Raw genomic sequence first — 24,008 nt, forward strand, 5'->3', positions numbered from 1 at the left:
CTCCATAATAAAAATGGACCAGTCACACCATGTTTATGTAAATCCAACATGTATTAACTTTTGGTGTGTCCATTTTGTAATCAGTCGTTTTTCCTGGACCCTCATTTCCCCATTTTTGACAGTTATGTCAGTTAACTTTGCCACAGATGTGGAAGGTAGATTCATCACTGAACTACACTGCATTAAGGTAGTCATTGTTTTCGTCTATATGGTACAACATTTCAACAGTAAAATCACATTGTCTGTGGTAATCCTCAAGCTTAATGTGAGCAAAAGTTGGAGACCAGAGACAATTGTGCGCAGTGTCGTGCACAATCGAACGTGGACAGGCCAGTTCCCTATGGCTTGTCTAATGAAATTATGTGGGCTTCTAGCGAATGTTTCATGCACACATTCTTTGGTCTCTTCATTCATATGTGTTATCATATGTTTTCCAACATTTGAAATCAAACTCCCATTTCTCGAAGAGTTCTGTCCCACAGATAAATGGATATACGTGTGGGAGAATCCATGTTCCATTCTCTGCTTGCACGCTGCTGAACACGTGTTACAGATTTTAACTCTCCTATTCATAGCACACATGGTCCCTTTTGTTGTGGTGTGTGCATGCTGACTGTCAGGAGTACATCCGTCTGCTGCACAGTGAACATTTGTGTATGTGCATCATATGACTCAGTGCTGCGTATTTACCCAATAAAATAAAATGTCCTGGTCTTTCATTGTAAGTATTTGATTGTGTATACCTCTAGTTTGGACTATCTCCCCCCCCCCCCCCCCCCCCCTCTCACACACACACACACACACACACACACAAAAAAAAAAAACTCTGCTCTACTCTGGCTGTTGCAAATAGTTGCTCTGTAATCACTAAAACCCTGGTAGTATCTAAACCTATTTTAGGCATGAGACGTATCATATAGTGGAACAACAATGAGACAAATAAAAATGCTACTGCGAGTGTTGTACACAAAGAATTACGAAGTTTGATCCAGTCAGTGAAAGTTTTAATAATAATAATAATAATAATAATAATAATAATTATTATTATTATTATTATTACAATGTGTTTAGAGTGAGGTAATATAAACATGTTTATCGAAATAATCAGTCCTAGTAACATTTGTTATTTTTTCTTGTTGCTGGATAGTTTATTGTTCATTAAGTTATAGCTACAATAGATTGTACAGAAGTGTAGAAACAATTAAAACCTGTAGCAACACAGAAAAGAAAAATAGTGACTCAACACCACTGATCACATAATATGAAAAAGCATTTTTTTTTTTTTATTGTTGAGGGAGCCTACATGTTTCTTTTCAGAGTGGAGAACTAGTAATATGTACTTGCTTTCATTATGCAAACTTTATTCTACATTTTATGTGAAAATTGATAATATGCAGTAATTTGTAATTGAAAACACAACAAGCAACAGATACACATACTTTTAACATAGCCAGTGGTGGTCCGAAGTCCAGATCCACTCACTCTAGAACTCACGCGAACAATTTTGTTCATTGTGAGGCTACACGAAGAGACCATTGCCGGTATTAAAGGGTTTAATGTATGTAACTGTAATAGGTGTGTATACAGTGTGAGGTCATGTTTATATTGTATTTATGCTGTATTATAATGACAAGGGAAAGAGCTGAATCCAGTGCCAGCATATAGCCTAAATCCTATCGCATAGCACCAAAGGGATCGGCTGAGCATAATGGCCTCATACCACAAACTTTTTATCATAAACAGTGTCACATGGGCTTACTTCTTGAGATGCTGTGGAGATGTTTGAAATGTAATCCAATACATCAGTGCAAAGTCTGGTGATCAGGAACTTTACAATGTCACCTATCCTCTCCCTTGGCACAAAATACTAGTGGTGAAAATTTCTTCTGCCACCAGGATCGAAATGGCTACCTCGGACTAGAGTACCTCCACACAGGCATGCGAAAGCTGCTTTGTTTACAGAGGCGATGGCAATAATTTGGTTGTGCATTGAGCATACACTCATGGAGTGGTAGTTTTTCCTGTAATACAAGGCGCATCCAGAAAGTAAGTTACCCAATGTTGTTTCCTTTAAAGCAGATGTATTTATCCAGGAAAATTGCACATGCACAACACATCTATGACGTGACAATCAAATGCTGGCCAGACAGGTCCTGCCTGGTTTCCAGTACCATAGCAGTAGTGCCCCAAAATGGGGTCTCGTTCGTTCTCCCAGTGCATGCAAGGTTCAGTCAGTGATAAGGTTCCTTAATGCACAAAACATAGTGCCCATCGAAATTCGTTGTCAGGTCTATGGGCAAGACATCATGAGTAAACAGATGGCGTATCGGTGGTGTAAGCTTTTTTCCGAAGGGCGTCAAAGGGTTCATGATAAAGAGTGCAGTGGGCGACTGTCCCTCATCAATGATCACCTGGTTAAGCTGGTGCAGCAGCACATCCTAGAGAACTGTTGTTTCATGATTACACAGCTCAACAGCCATTGTCCGCAGATATCATGATACTTGTTGTATGAAATTGTCACTAACCACCTGCTGTTCAAGAAATTGTCTGCCAGGTGAGTGCAGCAAAACCTGGCACCCCGAGCACAAAACGAAATGATTTGGAGCAGCTGTTTTGATCTTTCAGCATACAATTCTGACCTTGCTCCCAGTGTTTTCCATCTTTTATTGCACATCAAGAAATTCCTGTCCTCTGGCCAGCATTTTGGCAGTGACGAAGACAACTGTCACGTGCTAGTTCCAGTCACAGGCAGCAGACTTTTACAAGACAGGAAACAAAAGTTCATCCCACGATATGACAAGTATCTCAGTTCATTTGGTGACTGTGTGTAAAAATAGCTCGAACATTGCTGTACCTGTTGCCAATGATGTTTTTCATGTAACTATGTTGTCTTTGTTTTAAAAAATGGGAAACTTACTTTCTGGATGCACCTTGTATTCTATGTCACTTTTGTTTCTTCAGTTTACACCTTCTGCATCTGCAGCTAAGAATCAGGTAATTAGAGTGGTATTTCAGATATTGGTAAAAGTAGAAAGTATTGTTGGGGTCTGAAAATACTACTAATGTTATATACATTGTCACAAATGTATAATATATTTAGATAAATGGCAGAGATTACCTGATGTTACTCTGTTATTGCTACTTGACTGGTGAGCAACAAGCATAACCTGAAAATGCAAATACTTATAATTTTTGTGTTTTGATAATTTTTTAACTGAAATATTTTTCACTCTATTACTTTTTGTTTCGAATTCTCTGCAGTACTCAAAAGTCTGTTGTACATATTATTCATTATTGTCTGAAAAGGTGTTTATGAAGTAACCATTATTGAGAGTGGTATTTATGTAAGCTTTCAGACCATCTTACAAGTTCCGAACATAGCTGCTTTGTCATGTTGTCTTCATCTAGTTTCGCCTTATATAATATCAGTTGGCCACGACTGATTTCCTCCCTCACCCTTTCCTTGTCTGAGATTGTGCTCTCTCTCTTAATGATCTTGTCTTTGACAGGACATTAATCTCTAAGTTTCATTCCTTCCTTATTAGCCTTCCACCCTGATGCTACAATTTTACTATGATGCCTCTTATTAGGACAAAGACTCCAGTACAGAGTTCAGAATATTGCTGGGAGACCACGGAAGAACAAGTGATGTGGTACAAGTACTCCAAGAATTTTTATTGCATTTTATTTGTGTTTGGGGGGGCTGTTTGCTATGAACCAACTGCATGTATCAGTAGTACTGACTGTAAGCTATGAAGTAGAGCTTCCAGTCACTAAATTGATGAAATATTTATATCGCTTCTTTGTTCTGCTTATGGTCAATTGTAAGTTTTTAAATGTCATGGTACCCTCAATAAAAAAGAAAACGTAACTCTGAACATGAAAAGATTATGATAATGTTTAAATTAAAAAATAATCTACAGCCCTATACCCACATTGTCTTCCTTTATCTACATATTCATGTAGCAAAAAATACAGTATTCAATTGTTTTTAATTGTATTAAATCCTTTTGACGGCACAGTCCCAAAATTCATAACCCAAAATATGAAATGGGACACCATTTGCTCATGGAAACTGAACAGTGTCACAGTGTGTACAGTCTGTGATGCCCTCCAATGAGGCAGTGAAAATGTGTACACACTGAGTATAATATGGTTGGATGTTGTCTTGAGGAAACTTAGTGACAGTGATATGCCAGAAGAGTAAGATAAGTTAGGCATCTACAACCTCACGGAAATCATAGCTACAAAGGAAGGAACAGTAATTTTTAGTACCAGTATCTCATTTATGATCAGCATGTGAACACAACTAATAGCATTCAGATTTGGGGCACATGTAATTAGAAGTGAGCATATGTTGTGTGTTAAAATTACTCCTACATGGGGAGAGAGAGAGAGAGAGAGAGAGAGAGAGAGAGAGATTAGGAATAAATTTGCCTTTGGCTGCAAAAGTAGTCTTAAATTTCTTCTTGTTGTGCGAATTCTGTTTGTTGTGATTCAATAAAAAGAAATAAAAGATTGTTTTTCCTGTCAGAGGCAAATGTATTCTTAATCTCAACCGATAGTGTAGGATTCACTTTCCCTTGTCTTATAAGAGTTTAATTTGTATGGAAGGGTTCCATAAGTTTTAATACACTGGAGCTGCATTGTTTGCATTCTTTCAGGCTTGTGGGAACTAGTTATTACCAGACTGGAGCTTTTAGCAGGGTCGTCTATCAAATCCACTTGATTTTCTTCGAACCATAATGCGGTGTTTCTTATTTCAGGACAGGACAGTTATCATCTTAAGACAGAGAACATCAATTCTAACCTATTTCCACAGTGGTCGTTGTCTAAAATGTTTTCATAAATGCCTGAATTCAGTTGTATTGACCAGAGCTAATATTTAAAACCCAAAATTGGAGAAGTGTCTCAGACCATCACACCACCTTCACTGAATTTCACTATCATCACATGTTGTAAAATACTGTTTGTCAGGCATGTCTGAGTTACACACAAGCTAATCTGATGCCACATCACGTATTGTGTCTAATCACTCCACATAATCTCCTTCCACTACTCAACAGACAAACAACAGTTGTTTTCCCTGTGCTATGTGACTTTCTGCATTTATTATTGATTAGTAGCTTCTAGTAAATACTTCAGCCATGAAAATATTTCTGACTCTTTTAGTGGATCCTTCTGTCATTTACATCTGTTCCTGATCTCCAATCCAATAGCAGCTGCTATATCTGGAAAGTTGCAGAGGGTAAAGTCTAAAAGTCGTGTCTTTCCTTCATGAGACTTCTGAGTTAACAGCCTAACAGGACAATGATCTGTCACTGGATTGTAACAGCTACCTTGACAAGCACAGCACATATTAGAAATGTACAGTTGGTTGGTTGATTTGGGGAGAGGGGACCAAACAGCGACGTGATTACATGATAAATGGCATCGTGAATATCCCACGGCCCCTTACAGCACTGACTTGGCACCAGCTGACTGTTTCATATTCCCAAAAGTGAAATCCTCACTCACAGTACACCACAATGGGACCCTAAGCGTCACCAAAGCATCTCACTCATGTACCCTTAAGGACCTTCTGGAATCCACCTACCAGGGAGCCTTTGAGTCGTGGAAAAGCTGCTGGCAAAATTATGTTGACAGTCAAGGGCTGAACTTAGAAGAATTTTGAGACATTGTAGCAATACCTAAAATAAATCTTATTTTTGTCCAATACTTTTTACACAGACACTGTACAGTGAATGTAACAAACTTAAATATTAGAGAAGTGATTTATTTTCATGGATATAAAAATTTTGAGCTTCTCATGTTCAAATAGACTTGAAATCGATGTAGCGAATTTATTTATTTTAAATGTCCTGAAATGGTGCCTATGTCAACTGAGAAAACAGATATTCATTATCAGAGATATACTGAAAAAAAACATGGATCACAGCATACAGAATTGATGCTACATGGTTTGCTTTGCGCACAATTAATGTCCCAAGGGCCATGGACCTCACGGCTGCTGCACTGACTGGTTGAGTCTCTTTTTTCTTATGATTTGAGAACTGAATATGTAAGTGTTTGAGACTATTGTGCAAATAAACTAATACAGTCTGTGCCAAATGGTACTTATTTTGATATTGCAACATTTGTGACCCTTTTGCAGGCCTATATATAATTATCTAAAGGATTTCATGAGAACTAAAAGGGACAGTAGAAAAATACATCAGTTGGCAGGAAATTGGTATGTTTTGCCCAGGAAGAACAGCAAGAATTGTTGACCATGTGCAAAAATAGAGCCATAAAAATGACGATGCTCTGAAACTGTGATTTTTAAACATTGTAACCATTTGCAGGGATATAATTTTATGTATGTTCTTCATTGTGCTGTCACAGCTGTTATTACTTTAAGGTGCATGTAAAACACCACTTCTGTTGCTGTAAAGAAAGGTTTTAAATTTCCACTATATGTTCCATTAAGTGATCATCAGGTGACAGACTAGGAAGACCTTGTTTTGTACTTTGGTACACATGAAACCAATTTCACCACATGCTATGGAAACTCTTTCATTGGTATGTATGTATTAAACCAGGGACCTAGAAATGATGGAGTGGCTTTGACCCGCCATAGCCCTCAGTGATTTACAACCCCACAGCAGTCCACCCACCCCACCGCCTTTCGACAGAGAACCGAGGGTTATTGTGCAGTTGGTTAACTTCAATCCTAATTAACTCAGAAATAGCACTATGCATAGATTTTGTTCTTAACAATTATTTCTAAGCTCAACCTACCCTGCAACATCCTTCCAAGATTTTAAGACTATTTCTGACCACCCTGTAAATTAGCCTAGACAATTCTGTGCAAATGAAACCCAACTGGGTGTAGTTGTTACAGGTGCTGCCTCTTGTAAGACGTTTAACTTCTTTTTCACTTTTGCACAGTTTTTCAGTGGTGGCTAGAGGTAATCTGTTTTGCACATGTTCCTCAATGGGGGAAAAAAGGCACAAGTTCATTGTTGTTATGTGTTTGTTGGGAGGGGGAGGGGGGGGGGGGGGGGGGGGGGGAGGGAGAGAGGGAGGGAGGGAGAGAGAGAGAGAGAGAGAGAGAGAGAGAGAGAGAGAGAGAGAGAGAGAGAGAGAGAGAGAGAGAGTCATTGCTGAACACATTAATTCACAATTCATCTGAAGAGAATGAATTTAGTGGTATGTAATCTTCCACAGACTATGGATCATTTTTCTCTGTGAAAGAACCACTTGGACATGTTGCTATAATGGCCTATTCCCCATTTATATGAAGATGCTAATGACTTCATTTTGCAACACTATGGCGCTCCCTCTCACTTTCCTTGAAATAGCTGTTATCATCTAAATATTTAACATGTACGTCAGTGGGTTGTAAGTGCCTCCCATCATGAATCTCTTCCCCCCCCCCCCCCCTTCCCCCTGCTTGTACAGTCAATTGACAATTTCAATGTGCTTTTATATAAGGTTACATGAGAGAACGTGGCTATTGCTTCCAATGCCACATGATTTGGAACAGATAAATACAGTCACTGATATAATATGTAAAATGGGATGCATGCAGCAAGTCAGTACACCATACTGTAATTTGTCACACGCAATGAGAAGGTGCACTGGGTACCTATAAAGTGTAATCATAGCTTGGGTAGATTCTCTACAGACATGTATTTCTTTTTGCTTCCTCCGGTTGCCATAAGAAAACCCAGAGATACTTATGAATAATCCTGTGTATTAACTTGCCAGAATAGTGACTACTTAAAAATGAAAAGAAAATTGATATTGGTAAGTAAATGTAAATAATGTTGTGTTGGATAGTGTCCAATCACTCAGTGGAATTGATATTACCCCATTCACGATGCAAAATACAGCAGCAGTGTCAGTGGATAATGTTTTGGGAAGAAACTGCAACAAGTCACGTTACACTGTTGTTAGCAATCTTTCAAGATACTTTAGGCTCTTCATAGCATGGTGGACAGTAACAAGAACTTTATTTTGCAGACTATGTGCAGCTAATCACTGGGTTTGTGACACTGCAGGATTGAGGCAGTTCTGAAAAAATCTGAACAATATTCATTTTCACCAGTTTAAAGACACTGGTACAAATGGATTTATTGTATCTTCCAACTTCAGTGCTACTGCAGGCTCATCAGATAGTATTTACATAAGCATTATTTCAGAGACAATTTATAGCTAGTTACTGGTGGTGGTGTGGTAGAATCTGGGAGGTTCTAAGAAATTCAGTGTGGATCCATATTTGCCAGTGAGAAGACAGCATATAGAGATGGAAGTGGACGAGATTGCTTTTGTTATTAGGGAAAAATCCACATCAGGGTTGTTGAAATAGGTCTTGATCTTTATTCCACACGGACAAGAGTACAATGCCAGAACTACAATAGCACCCTTCTCGGTAAAGAAAAAAAAATGACATAGGCATTATCACTCCGTTAAATGCCTTTTAAAACAAGACACTGTCATTTGTATGTGGGTAACTGATTAGAAATAAATGGGAATAACAATGCTGCTGTGACTCTAGGAATTATAGTAGTACTGATACCACATTGTTTTTAAAATTCACATCATTAATTAAAATGGAGGTTCAATACATGATTAAACAAATGGTTGTTGCCCTCTTAATAACAGGACTCCAAAGCAGAATACAATTTTTTTCTCTCACTGTAGGAAGTTCACTTGGCCTATATTGTCAGTTCTATAGAGCAAGAGACTTATTACTCCTCCAACTGATTCTGAATACTAAGATCATAATTTGCAGGGTGATACAGCAGCAGGCCACATAATTTTTTACGGCAAACAGTGTAAGTGTAAAGCCAAACAAAATTTGTCAGTTTCATTCAAGCTTCATCATTCATTTGGTGAGAGTAGAAGTGAGCTGTATTAAACTCAATATGTGTAGTGCGTACTGATGGAAGCAATCATGGACCTCGACGTCATGGATCATATACCAACCTTACAAACTGCCTCCAGAAGCTCCTGTTCTGTGCGGCTTCCACTCAGCTTCCTGTGGACCCTATTTATTGCAGATCTCCTTATAGTCCATCCTCCCATTCAGAGGAAATCATATGCTTGAGAATATTTCATGGATGTCCCAGAAAATAAAGTAAAAACACTTATTTGTTTCCAGTATATTAATTTCGAAAGCCAAAATACAGTGGGCACGATTTGCCACTTTAAGAAGTGCGAAATACTTTTGAGGTAGTTAAGCATAGACTAGTGACTCTTCTTTGTAGGTTACTAGTGAGGTACAACTAATAATGATAGTTTGTTACTCATTTTCTGAGAGTGAAAGTTTTTTAAAATTACGTTAGGGATAAAACTTATCAGTTGTGTCACCACAAGTACAGTGGCAATTCTGCAGCCTAGGGTCCCACACCACAAAAATAAAAAAAAAAAGTCTGTTTCAATACTTCTCATAAAAGAGGTATACATAATCATTTTTGAGGGCTTATTTGGATGACTTTTGCAGTGGGCTGCCAATATGAATTAAGTCAGCATTCATCTCTCATATCCTATGCTCCCTTGTGTCAAATTCCTGGCACCCAGTCAAAGGCATAGCACATCAATTGGAAAAATATTGATACAAATTTTAAGAGAATAGTTAGCAAAATGCTGGCAGTTTGAAGTTCTAGATCAAGAAATCAAGTTTCTACTGTGTAAAAGTGAAAAAGAGGTTAATTGTCTTGTGAGGGGCAGCACCTGTAACAAACTACACCCAGTGTGGTTTCATTTGCAAGTATCTACTGTCAGGGTATTTGAAAAAAATATTGAAAAAATGTTCCTTTTATGACTGTGAATGCATTCTTTGACAAAAATAATACTTCTGGATGCCAACATGCTTCAAGCCACAGCACTCTAACTACTACTTTCAACCTGATAAACCATGTCTTAAATACAGTGGACACACAAAAATCTCTTCTTAGACCTAACAAGAGCATTTGATGTGACTAATTATCTGTGCTCCCGAAAAATCTTGAACAATATTATCTGCAAGGCATCCCAAACAAGTGGATTAAACTGTGAAACATAACTCTCAGGTGACAGAAAGATATGAATTCCAGATACGCCCTTCAGAACCATACGTACTAAGGCATGGTGTTCCACTGGGCTAATTTTTGACCAGGTTTTTCAAACACACAAATGATTTCCTATTATAAGTTAGGGATTCAGAGCCAGTATTATTTGCAGACGACAATGATTGAAGGGAATAAAGATCTTACTGCATCTGCTGTATGGATAATCAAAACTTTACACCTATCACCAAACATTAATTTCTTGGGATTCATATTAAAGAAAACCTTAAATGGAGTTCTTATATCACACCACTAAATTCAAAGCCAGCAGAAATGAGGTATGTAGTAAGAAATCTTTGCAACCACCCTAATGTTGAAACAATTAGTACTGTATACTTTGCTCATGTACATTCATTGCTGAGGAATGATCATTTTCTGAGAAAATGCACAGCAGACCATAACAGCTTTCAGGGAATCACAGGCAACTGTAATAATTAGAAAAGAAACAAGCTGCAGATGATCTAAAAATATTACCCCTTCCATGCATTTACATATTGTAAGTACATGTCAAAAAATGTATGAGAAATGAAAACACTTTTACTCAAAACAAAACTACCCACAATTAAAGTACCATTTCAAACAGTGACATACATGTTATAGTCACCGCAACACTACATTGTACCAAAAAGATGTATATCATGCAGGAACAAAAACTATACAACAGATTATCCAGACAAAATATCTTTCAGGACTACATACATTTAAAAATCATCATACATACTGCAATGTAGCTTCTATTCAATATCTCAGTATATAATGTATGAAAACATGTAATTCATACTTTTAATTATAGAAATAAGCAATTCGTGTACAAGATATGCTGAAATTTGTAACTATTCATTATATGGATCCAATTTGTTATAAAACTTTAAATGACATATATTTGCAGGTTGTAAAACCAACTGGCAAAGAGAGTTTTTTGTCCAATATCTTTTGTATGATATATGCACTGAAAACGATATTTATACGGACAAATAAATATATATCATGTGATCTGGGAGACCTCATAAGTCTTCATGTTTGTGGAGTGTTCATCAATTGATTTTGACAAAGTTAAGGAGCAATGAAGTGGTGGATGGTCTTTCTGAAGTTACAAATTGTCTGTTGGGTGCTGTACACAGACAGATAGACAGTAAGCTCCAATAATATTCACCAGTGATAGACAGTGGATAAGATATCATCAGGTGCCTCATTTCATCGCATGTAAACATTTCCCACACTGAAACACTTCCACAACCTGCTTGATGAGTGTCATGTTGGTAAGCTGGTTGCATTTCCTCAAGTTGTTTCTTTATGTGCTCTTACTCTGCCACTTGCATGTACCAACAGGACCATCGAACATTAGTTCAGGTACAAGAATGGGGCAGAGACTTCTGTACCATACAGCAGGGAGGTTAATCTGAATGGTATATATGCTCACCAATTGTCATCCAGAAGTGAATTTGCGAGTGATCTGTTGCCCTGTGACCATTCTGTTTGGTGTTACAAACTGTGATCCCTGTCATTGACACACTGTTGCCGAGGCAGCATTCCCCCCCCCCCCCCCCTCTCTCTCTCTCTCTCTCTCTCTCTCTCTCTCTCTTCCAGTTTTCTCTGATTGTAACAACTCATGGTGTACCCTTGGCAAAGTAGTGTATGAGAAGCCCAGTATCTGCATGACATCTGAGATGAAGCCCCCCACCCACATCTGGCACCTATGGTCTGGCTGCAGTTAAATGTGCTGATATTGCATATCCCATCTTTAGATCAACTGTAACTGTCACACTTTCTCCAATACAGCAGCCTTATTTAATTCAATTTTGTGTGTATCGAGAGAGCGAGAGAGAGAGAGAGAGAGAGAGAGAGAGAGAGAGAGAGAGAGAGAGAGAGAGTCAAACATAGAAACTGAAATGCATCCACTCTTCCTTTGAAACAGTAATTACAGGCATGTCTTTAAATAAATAGCAGGTATACAGTGTGGTAAAAATACTCCTAATAATAAAATGAAAATATTTTTTTAAAATCAGTTACAGAGATTTAACATAAAATTGTATGCATAATAAACACTGTATTTTTTTCAGATGTGCTGTCATTTGTAGCATGGTGATTATTTGTCAATATTTTTTTCTGTACCAACAGGTTATCCAAAATTACAGTTAAAATTCATATTCTGGCAATATTTTTGCCACAGTTGTCAAAAATCACAGAGACAGTGAACAACCACCTATGTCATACCTGTCACATTACAAAACAGTATAAACAGATGTTACACTCTGTATCTTTAACAGTTCTTTAATTATGAACAAAACAACAGTCAACAACTTATATTAAGATTGATTAATTGAGTGAAGAAGTACTTTATTAGCATGCGAGTGAATAACACTCAGTCTACATGAAATGTATACTACTAACAAACAACATACTAGACAGAATACAATTACATATCAGTCTCTACTAAGCAATCACAATGAAGTGTCTATTTGCCCACTAATGTTCCAGCAGCTAGATGGGCAATAAACAACAGATATCTTTCATTTATTTAGGACTCAATCTATTTATGAAGATATCAAATGGTATACTATAAAAATAAAGAATCTGCAGCACAGCAGTATTTTTCAGATCTATTAGAGGTTTCTACCTATGAACAGATCTGGAATATGTATATTTTTTTTTGTTACAACCATAGTGGTGGAATAGTCTTTCTTTATCTGTGAACTACACAGCATATTTTGGAAAACTAATAATACGACATCATATTAAAATTAATTCTCAAATGTTTCAGATACAAAACAAGAAAAATGTTACGTTAGTTGTCTGCAGCTTCCATTCGTTGCATGGAGGAAGTCTTCAAAAATCGTAACTTCAGATCTATTAGGGGTTTCTACCCATGAACAGATCTTAACAATGTGTTTTTATATTGTTGAAACAATATAAAGGGGGGCAGCAGGGTGCAGAGAAAAGGAGGCAGGGAGGGAGAGGGGGAGGGGGGGGGGGAGAGAGAGAGAGAGAGAGAGAGAGAGAGAGAGAGAGAGAGAGAGAGAGAGAGAGAGGGAGGGGAGGGGGGGGGGAGATGCAGCAATTTGTTTACATAAAATGAAATACATCACTATGTTCTAAAGAAACTAAAATTATCTATCAGAGACTCAAGAAAGCTCAAAGACACTCATTTATCCGTGTTAATAGTAACTGAGCTCCATGGCTGTGGATTTCACTACTTGAAGTACAGCAACCAGACAATTTTATTGTGCCATTCACATGAAGGGGAGAAAGGAGCCACAAATTACAGAATAAAAAATGAGTACACCTAATTATCAATTAACTTTAAATAGAAAATTCAAGAAATGTGGTAGCTAAACAAATTGTTATTTTGCACAAGGCAGCTGCAGAAATTTAAAATTCAGTTGATAAAAAAAACATTATGTTGATGAAGATATAAATGTAATATACAAGTTGAAGATGGGTGAAAGCCAAAAAAGGCATCCTTCCATAAAATAAAGCTATAATTTTTTGGTTGCTGTATTTCTTCAAGCAATGCAAATACTTTAATGAAACACACTAAAATAAAGCTCTGGCAACATGTCTAATGCTAAGTGTTGAAAAATTCACAACAAATTTGTTTCTTCTTAGTGTGACATTTAGTACAGCATCTTTGTTGAGATACTGTCCAACTTCAGATAGCAAGCAGGAAAGTAACTGTAGATGTGGATTCTCAGAATATACACTATTCCTACAGTTACAAGTTTAATAGATAAGTGTAACATGAATACCCATTTGACAGAAAATAAAACCAAGAAATTTCTAAATTATTTTCAAGAGAAAGTGAGACAGTAAAAATAATTGATGGTGGGTAAACTGGTAAAAAATATAATGAGTTATGCATTTACATAAGAAATGTGAAAAAGAACAAGAGTAGACTAGCTGCCAAGATTTCACTGAGCTGCAGAGTGAATCATACTTCTTTTCTGACATGAATGAAGTTCCATAATGTTTTTTAAAAGTGCTTTATTATGCTGTGTTATAACAGCACAAGAAAAAAAATTTCAAATGGCACTGAGTCATAAAATTTCTGTGTGTAATATGACAGCTGAGATGGACAAATACCTTTCCCAATGCCAATAAAACTGCTTAATACGTCACCAGTTTTTGGAAAATCTTGCACATTAAAATCCAATAAAAATGCACAATGACACACCTCAGGGAATAAGTAGGGACTGGCTTTCAGTCAGTCTACCATGTGGTAAAAAAAGAAAATAAAAAGAACTCACAAAAGGGAGGAAATGAAAAACAAAAGGAACTCCCACTTGTTTTATGACAGCCATCCTTACAACTGTCTTCAACTTCCCAACTATCCCAGATTTGTAGATACAATTTTGGTACACCACATAAAAAATTCCTCACAGAACTTTACATATTGGAAGTATGAAGTGCTTCAAATATTCAATATAGAGCTAGCTAATTACAAGTTGCAAAAAACTGCACTAACTAGAGTGATGCAAAATATGTTGTTAAACAGTGCACTCTGTAACTTAATTTTGGATACACAGTGCAACTCATAGGTTCTCCTCCTTCCCAAGTCACTCCCATTACCTTTTTCTCAAACTCAATTTACAAATATGACTGAGCAAATCACTACGTTTTCTGTCCTTAAACTGACCATTCACTATTACAGTCACTATTTTGGTACTATGTATAAGACCAGTTGAATGTGAACAGAATGCAAAGAGTTCCGGCATGACTACTGTGCAGGAAAATTTTCCAAACATTGCAACATAACTCTGAATGGTACATAATTAATATGTATAGCTTTTATAAAGACTGCTACATTACTTTTCTGCTGTGCCTCTTAAGTACTTTTTAAAAATATTTTGCTGATATAATGTACAAGGAAACATATCTAGAAAGATTAAACACATGTACAGTTTCAGTAAAATCTAATATAATAACAGAAGTCCATAATTTAACTATACATATTAGAAGTAACAACTGTGCTCACTGCTTGTTGACCATCTTGGATGGAAAATGATGAGAGGCTTCTGAAAGCAAAAATACAGTTTCAAATTGTGTGTCATATAAAAATGTGTTTGCAACTACTTAATGAAATAAATCTATGAAATATATTTGTTCGCATTGCATCTTTTGCAGCAGCTGTAAAAATCAGTTGCTGTTGGTTTTTCCATCTTAGGCTTACTGCAATTTAATTAAAGAGAATTTTACACCAGACACATTTCACTTTTATTTATAAAGCATCTTCTGTGGTTATTTTGCAAATTGGATACATATGTTTGTACATTTTTGGTTGTTTCAGGTTAAAAATGGTGTTTTGTTTAAAAAGTTGACGTTCAAATTACTTACAGTGTTGCTTTACACATTCTCCAAACCATTGCTTCTTCCCTACTTGTTAGCAGCAGTTGATGTCAAATGACTTCATTTCCCATATACACATGGCAGCATTTGAAAATCAAACTGAAGTTATGTGTGTTTCTCGCTCTCGACAGTATTACAGTCCTTATATATGTTCATTTGTTTTCATGTATATTGTGAGCACTGCCTGTGAAACTACATTTATTTATTATTTAATTCGTGGGGGGGGGGGGGGGGGGGATGGGAGGGTGCATGCACTAGTGTAAATTAGTGAAAATGTCCTGTATGTGAGGAGACTGGCAGGGGGTTAGTGTATATTTAATGTTCTGTTAAGTAGTCAATTAGTTTGAAGAGTGCATGGTTTGTCAGAATGGTCTGGTCATTTACGAGTTTGGAGAGTGCATGGTTTGTCAGAATGGTCTGGTCATTTACGAGTTTATTTTCTGTTATGGTTTTTTGAATGTGGTAGTTTTCTTGTAAGGTGAGGAGGGTATATTTGTTGTTTATCCTTATGATTACCATGCCTGTGTCTCTGGTGGCAATTTTATGTTAGTGTTGGTGTAAGTATTCTGCTAAAGTTGAATGATTAGTGCTATACCTCCATACACTTACAGGTTCTTTGTATCTTGTGTCAGATGTCCTCCTGGTTTGACATATGTATCTTCTGTCACATGTATTGCATTTCAGTTGGTATATTCCTGGTTACTGATATAGATCAGTCTTTCCTATTGTTTCTGGGAAGCATTTTTGACTTGCGCTGTTGATTTGGTGGGCTATTTTTATGCCTTGTTTTTTGAAAATATTAGATACTCGTGTGTGTGTGTGTGTGTGTGTGTGTGTGTGGTTGTACGTCACTGTGTACCATCTTCTATTTTCTGTTTCTTCCTGACTTTGTGTTTTTTCATGTTCTCGTATTTTCTGTGTTTGTTTGTGATTCTGTCCTTGTGTTGGTGACAGCTGGGCATTTGTTCTTTTGTGTTTCTTGATTTTACTATTCAGCTTTTTTACAAAGTTTTCTTTGTACCCATTGTTTGTGGCTATTTGCATTAAGGTATTCATTTGTTTTTGGTAATTGTCTGTACCTAATGCTATTGTGTTTAGTCTGTGGAGTGTGAATCTAAGTGCTGTCTTGCTTTTGAGAACTGGGCTGTTGTGATGTCTCATGAATAATTGTGTCTGTTGTCGGTTTTCAGTATACGTCAAATGTGTGCTGTTGTTTTGAATCTTTATGATGGGGTCCTGGAAATTTAATTACCTATTTTGCTCTTTGTCTATTAAAAATTTAGCTTTTAATGAACAGAATTACGTCTGTGTGCAACTGGTGAACTTTATTGCTTGGTTCATATATAAGGTAAGAGATGTCATCCATACATCTAATCCAGAGTAAGACATTGTACTTATTTGACACTATTTTGTTAAATATAATCCATGCTAAATGGTTCATAAATATGTTTGCTATGGTTCCAGACACTGTGGATCCCATTAGGAATCCTTCACTTTTTTAACAGAATTCATTACTGAACTGGAAATAGTTCTGTTCTGTTATTAGCTGTAGCAACCTCACTGTTCCTTTGGTGTATTCATGTGGAAGTGTACTCTCTGTCTTAGGATTTTGTTCTCTAATATTTATTGCGTCAGTTAGTGGTATATTGGAATACATATTCCCTACATTGAATTACAGGAGGTTGCTGTGTCTGGAACCTGTATGTCTTTTATGCAATGAATCAATTGTGTGATGTTTCTTAGAGTTTATCCTCTTGTAATTTATAGGTTTCTGATAAGAGTTTCAACATGTGCCTTCAAGTGGGTAAGTGAGACCATGTCTATAATTCACAATGACTCTGACAGGGAGGTCTTTCTTGTGCAGCTTTGGTGGGATGGTGCACTGGGATTTGTCTGCAGCAGTATCCTTTTTTCATAGTTGTCTAGTGTATTTTCAATGTCTTTTAGAGTTTTTCTCAACTTCATTTGGAGACTGTCAGTTGGATATGATTTTAGTTTTGTAATTTCATTTTTTGGGATGAACTCTTGTGTCTTATTGTTCGCTTTATCCATGAGAACCACTTTGTTTCCTTTATCTGCCCTTGTGATGATGGTGTTGTGTTCCTATAGTTCCTTTTTAAGTTTTGTCAGGGTTCTGGAATCTGTATTGTTTTGGTTTCCTGTGTTTCCTTTCATCTGTGTTGTTATGTTTTTGATTTGATTATTGACTAGCTCTCTTGTCAGACCAATGTGTACCTCACTTTTTTCGTTTCTGTTTTCCTATGCGAGAATGCTTTCCGATTAAACTCTGAGGTTTTCTATGTACTTTTTGTCTATTTGTGTGCTGACATTTCCTTTGTATGCCAAACAGTGTCAGTGAGGTAGACCAGTAATGGACTCCAAGATTATTGGTACAAAATTAGTTCACTGTGTAGGAGCAGGAGTTTTTCCTGCAAATAAGCAGATGCAATCTCTGACAAGTGATTTGTAAAAAATGCCGTGTACTGTTTGTGTATAGCATCAACAATAAATTTCAAGTTAGAGATGTTGGTTGGAATGACCATTAAGTGCACTATAACAGGGAGCAGTACAGTACATAACTTTTTTTTTTTTACTGGGAGATATGAATGATGTGTACAGAAATGAATAAGCAATAGTGCTGTCAACATCCCAAAAAGTGCTCTGAACACAGCTGAAAAACAAAGTATTATAGTGATCAGAATACACTATAGGCATGACCCCATCCCTACTTAAATATTAAAAGTAACAAACTTAACACATAGTTCCTTAAGGTTTCAAAAGCTCATCCAAATATAAGCTATTTTAGTGTAGATTTTCTTGAGAGATGCAGCTATACATGTCATGCATCTGAATTAAAGGGGCAAGACACTCCAGATTAAAAAAATGTTGGATATGATCAGCAACCAAACTGACAGTGTGGCACTGCCAGCCATTGCAATGGAGTATTCTTCTGAAGGCAAGCATAGAACAACACTGTGAATGCAATGCAGGAATTTCATAAAGCAAACAGTTCTACAACAGGATGAACATATTAACACAACCTTTACAACAAATATCAGTGGTGCAGAAATAATACCAATAACAATAGAGCACCAGAAACAGTAGTAGCATTAACACCACCACCACCACCACCACCACCACCACCACCAAAAGTAGTAGCACCATGAACAGCTGTAGGAGCAGTAACGGCAGCACCAACAATGATAGCAGCAGAAGCACATCACTGTTTAATGAGGAGACAGAGGGCAAATAAAGCTACTTCACTTAAAGAAAAATTTTTAAGGCTTCATATCAATAATGGAAAGTAGTACACCAGAAGGTAAGCAAGTTCACCAACTCTTATCAAGTTTTGTTTTGTTTGTTTTCCTTCACTTTGTTTTAGAGTGAAATAACAACTGTCATGTGCACCCTTGTCAGAACCTTAGAACACTAATATGAAAGAGGAGTTAAAAACAATTACACGTTAAGCCCAGCCGATGTAAGGAAAGAGAGCTAAGAGCAAGGGCTTCCTCTTGAAGAAAGGTCCATAAAAAGTGCCGTAGAGACAACAAGATTCCGAACTAAAGATTAAATGTCCTTCACCACATTGCCATGACCTATAAAAAGTAGAACGCGGTCGACAGCCCACATGTTGTTCATTGAACGGCCAATAACTCGCATGGCAAACATAAATGAGAACGTAACTGGTCAAATGGGGGATCACCACTTAACAAATGGCAATGGCTAAAACAGTAGTGGCCAACACACAACTTGACAGATGGCAAACCCAGAGACCATCAGAAGGAATGGAAAAACTAGCGGGCTGAGATAGGAAGACTGCAGCCTTGGCAGCAGTGTCAGCAGCCTCATTTCCCGCCAGACCGATGTAACCAGGAACCCACATATACATCACAGCAGCTCCCTCAAGAGTGAGCAAGTGGAAGCTTTCTTGGACACACTGAACTAAGGGATGGACCATGTACAGCACACAGAGGCTCTGACAGAATCAGAGCAGATGACACAATTGGAAAGCCTTTGTTGCTGGATGTATTGCACGGCTAGAGACCGTGCGAAGAGCTCTGCTGTAAATACTGAGCAGTGTTCTGTAAGCCGATACTGAAAATCATCAGTACCAATGACAAAGGCACACCCGACACCATGGTCAGCCTGAGAGCCATCAGTGTACACAAAGGTACTACTGCCAAGCTGTGAGAGATGATGAGAAACTTACAACAATAGATCGAATCTGGAGTAGGAAGTGAATGAAGTCCAAGGTGAACAAGGGCTGCTGCATGACGCCAAGGTGGCGAAGGGTTCACACCCATCAGGAAAGTGGCAGGTAGAATGAAGTTAAGCTGCTGGAGCGACAGCCGAAAGCAAACTCCAGGAGATAACAGAGAAGAGGGATGCGCCCCATACTGGCAGTCAAAGTCATCGGAGAAAGAGGCATAGGATGGGTGACCGAACATGGCAGACAAATGGCATGCATATCAGTTGAGTAGAACATAACACCGGTATGACAAAGGTAATTTGGCAGCTTCTGCATAGAGACTTTCAACTGGACTAGTGGAAAAGGTGCCAGTGGCCAAACGGACTCCACAATAGTGGATGGTATTTAGACAGCGTAAGATGGATGGACGTGCAGATGCATAAACAAAACACCCATAGTCTAGTTTCGAACGGGCGAGGGATCGGCACAAATGGAGGAGGGAGGTCCAATCTGCTTCCCAGGAAGTACCACCTATAACATGTAGACCATTGAGGGGCTGCATGCAGCTGGCAGCCAGGCAAGACATGTGGGAGGACCAAGAAAATTTCCTATCAAGCATGAGCCCAAGGAATTTCATAGTCTCAGTAAACAGAAGAGCAATAAGGACAAGATGACTCTTACCAAGTTCAAATGTTAACTGATGTGATCAGTTGTAGTGATGTCACTGAGGATGTTAATTAATTTGTATTTTTTTGTCAGAAAATTCAGAGCCTCAGAAGAAAATTACATCAACTGGCAAGAAATGTTAGTGACAAGTGGTCTCTTAGTTGGTGCTCAAAATTGGTCTCACAGAACACCATATGAAAAAATGAATAAACACTCTAAAACTGCACGGCTACAGTCTAACATTGCATTACAGTAGAAAATGTATGGACAAACCTCCTGTCCAGATTGTACATCAGTGAGGTTACTTTCAGAGTATTCTGATGCAATAGCTCCATATTTAAAAATCACATACAATTGCCGCTCACCGAAAGATCTGTACCTAACAACTAAGTTGCAAACAACACACGAATGTCCAAGAAAGTAAACAGGAGTAATCCACTGAATTACAGCCCACATCACTAATGTTGATTTCCAGTAGAACTTTTTAAATATTATGAATTTCCTCAAATAACATGGCTTATTGACAAATAGTCAACATGGATTCAGTAAATTTAGGAGACAATCTGGGCAGCCCTCTTAGACTGTTTGCAGATGCTGCTGTCATTTACTGTCTTGCGATGTCATCAGATGATCAAAACCAATTGCAAAATGATTTCGACAAGATATCTGCAGGGTGCAAAAAAGAGGCAACTGTCTGTACATAATGAAAAGGCAAAGTCACCCACATGAGTACTAAAAGGAATCCACTAAATTTCAGTTACACAATAAATCATACAAATCTAAAGGCTCTGAATTCAAGTATATACTTAGGGATTTCAATTGTGAATAACTTAAATTTGAATAGTCACATAGATAATGTTGTGGGGAAGACAAGATTGATTTATTGGCACAACACTTAGAAAATACAACAGGGTCTACTAAAGGGACTATCTACACTATGCTTGTCCATCTTCTTCTGGGCTACTGTAGTGCAATATGGGCATTGACAAAGTTCAATGAAGGGCAGCTCATTTTGTATTATCATGAAATAGGGGAGAGTGTGCAATAGATATGATATGTGAGTCGGGGTGGCAATCATTAGAACAAAGACATTTCTCTTTGCAGAAAGATCTTCCCATAAAATTTCAATCACCAATTTTCTCCTCTGAATGACAAATTACGTTGTTGGTGCCCACCTACATACGGAGAAACAATCATCATAATAAAATAAGAGAAATCAGAGTTCGCATGGAAAGATTTAACTGTGTTTTTCCCATGCACAGTTTGAGAGTAGAATGGTAAGGAAATAGCTTGAAAGTGGTTCAATGAACTCTCTGCCAAGAATTTAATTGTGAATTGCAGAGTAATCATGTGGGTGTAGATGACGATGCTATAATGCATGCCAGAAATAATATAGAACATACATCAGTGCAGTTACACACACATTGCACACAGCAATACTGTACTTTGAAGTCCCTCGGATTGCAGTAAATGCAAATATAGCCATCACAGTGCTCACAACACTGGTCTTTTGCATGGAAATCGTGAAATTTCTTACGACTATTACCATCTCTTCTAACTACCATCTCTTCTAATTTGTGCTTTCTCTACAACAAAAGCTACTATAATTTTGAGTGATTTTAATATTAACTTTCTTACTGAAAACAGCAATGGTGTTTATCATTTATAAACCTCAATATAACAGGAGGCAAGTATTAAATGGTATTTCTGACAATGATGACCAATTACTCACAAATGAGGGTGTTAACTCCATGTAATATAGTAGAGCATCAATTATCCAAACATCGGTCAAGCAAATGACACATACCCAAACTGTTTCTCACTTGAGTGTGGCGCCTGCCACTATGATCTTGCCCTTCCTTTCCCCCTCCCCCTCCCTCACCCTCCCCCCATGCTGAATCGCTACAATGGTAACCATTTGCACTCTGTTATGTTCACTTGTGTCAACTTTGCCACGTGAAGTACACTTGCAATATAAAATGCCTAGATATAAATGTATTGTCCTTTCTATGAGATATAAATTTGCGATTAATAAAAGGTTAGAGTTAGGTGTATCTGCAACCAAGTTGTCTACTGAACACAAGGTTGGTACATTGACAACTACGGATATAAAAAAAATAAAAGATGTGCATCAAAGATTTTATATCTAAGCTTCAGTCCACCGCATCGACAAGTCGTAAAACTATGAAGTGCATCATGAACACAGAGCTAGATGATGCTGTTTACATGTGATTTACACAAAACAGATCACAAGGAGAACCTATCTTTGGTCCCACTATGTGGAAAGGCAATTCAATTTAATGAAAATCTTGGAGAGTCATCAAATATTAAAGCAAGTAAAGACTGGTTAAAACACTAAGTCAAAAGTAAAGACTGGTTAAAACACTAACTCAGAACACAGTGTTAATTAGCTTCACAAACACGGAGAAAAACTGTCAACTGAATCTTCGTCAACTGCTTCCTTCAAAATCAAACTAAGGGTCTACTGAGGGAAGAAGATTATGCTCCTGAAAATGTTTACAATGCTGAAGAAACGGGGCTCAATTCGAAAGCTCTGCCAAGAAAAGCTCTTGCTTTTTAGCATGAACTAGCAGCAGCTGATTCTAAAATAAGCAAAGACTGTATTACTACTTTAGCTGGTACTAATGCTGCTGTTAGTCACAGACTGCCTTTGCTTGTCATTGGTAAAAGTAAGAAATCATGTTGTTTCAAACACATTAATATGTCTGCGATGCCTATTATTTACACAAAATAGTGCCTGGGTGGATAGTACAATTTGCACAGAATGGTTTATCAAAGTTTTTGTACTTTTTTACTGTTTTTTAGAAACATGTTTCTTGTACAACTTTTGTGATTTCACGAAGAAGATAAACACCTTTTCCAATTGTATTTGAATTTAATACGATCTGTTATTACAAGTTGTTGTGCCAAAGCAATGTCAAACTTCTCCTTGTGCTTAACAACAGCAATATAGCGTCCTTGTGTCTTGAGAATGAGAGTAGTTGAAAACTGAGTATGAAGGAAACATTGTCAGACACAGTACTGCTAGTTGCTTGGCTTGTATATTACCTACTGAACGCAAGCTCAGAAATATTCAGGATCAGTGACATACTGGCAGATTATAGACTGTTCAAACACTTGACAATGTGCAACATGTTCACAATGCTGTTTAGGTAGACAGACATATGACAGGTTTTTAAAAGAAGCACCAGTTGTACTAGCATCTAGTGCTGAAAACTGTCTGTTCTGGATGCGTTTGGAGGCTGTTAACACATTCCCATAAAAAATATCTAATGGGTGTATGCAGAGATATCTTGGTGGATGGCGTTTTGAACTGTGGTTGTATAAAATACTGGTACCAGTTCGGTCTGAAACACCTTGTTTACAACACAACCATCCTCGAAGCAGTTGCATGGTAGCCATTACTGAATGCTCTGTGTTGTGTTCTTTTCTTATTTTGAAATGAGTGAAGAAACTAATACTGAGCAACATAGTGTTTGATTATGACCCTCACGACACCAGAAGCGATCAGTGATCCTTACAACCATGTGTCAGTTCTGCTTTTTGCAGAAACACAGATCACACAACACACGTGTATTCCAATTGTGCTGCGAGAGGGAGGCATGGCTCATTTACCCACAATGCTCCTCTCTCCTTTGGTGGTGATGAATAATTCTAGTTTGTTTATGCTTGCAGCCAACTGCCAGTTTGTAGTG

The 24,008-nt window shown here is 37.5% G+C and overlaps 1 protein-coding gene across 7 annotated transcripts in view; it reads right to left on the reverse strand.

The window, feature by feature from the left end:
* Positions 1 to 13,096: 13,096 nt before the first annotated feature.
* Positions 13,097 to 24,008, reverse strand: part of LOC126471475 (protein Malvolio) — a 393,678-nt gene continuing 382,766 nt past the window's right edge. For 5 of the 7 annotated variants that reach the window (XM_050099674.1, XM_050099678.1, XM_050099676.1 and 2 more), the window contains one exon: positions 13,097 to 15,106. In XM_050099674.1, coding sequence (XP_049955631.1) covers positions 15,031 to 15,106 — 76 coding nt within the window. In that variant the 3' untranslated portion in view covers positions 13,097 to 15,030. The remainder of the gene's footprint in view (positions 15,107 to 24,008) is intronic. The other 2 variants (XM_050099673.1, XM_050099671.1) reach the window with 1 other exon arrangement.

Source organism: Schistocerca serialis, chromosome 3 (assembly GCF_023864345.2).
Source record: "Schistocerca serialis cubense isolate TAMUIC-IGC-003099 chromosome 3, iqSchSeri2.2, whole genome shotgun sequence".
Taxonomy (NCBI): Eukaryota; Metazoa; Arthropoda; class Insecta; order Orthoptera; family Acrididae; genus Schistocerca; species Schistocerca serialis.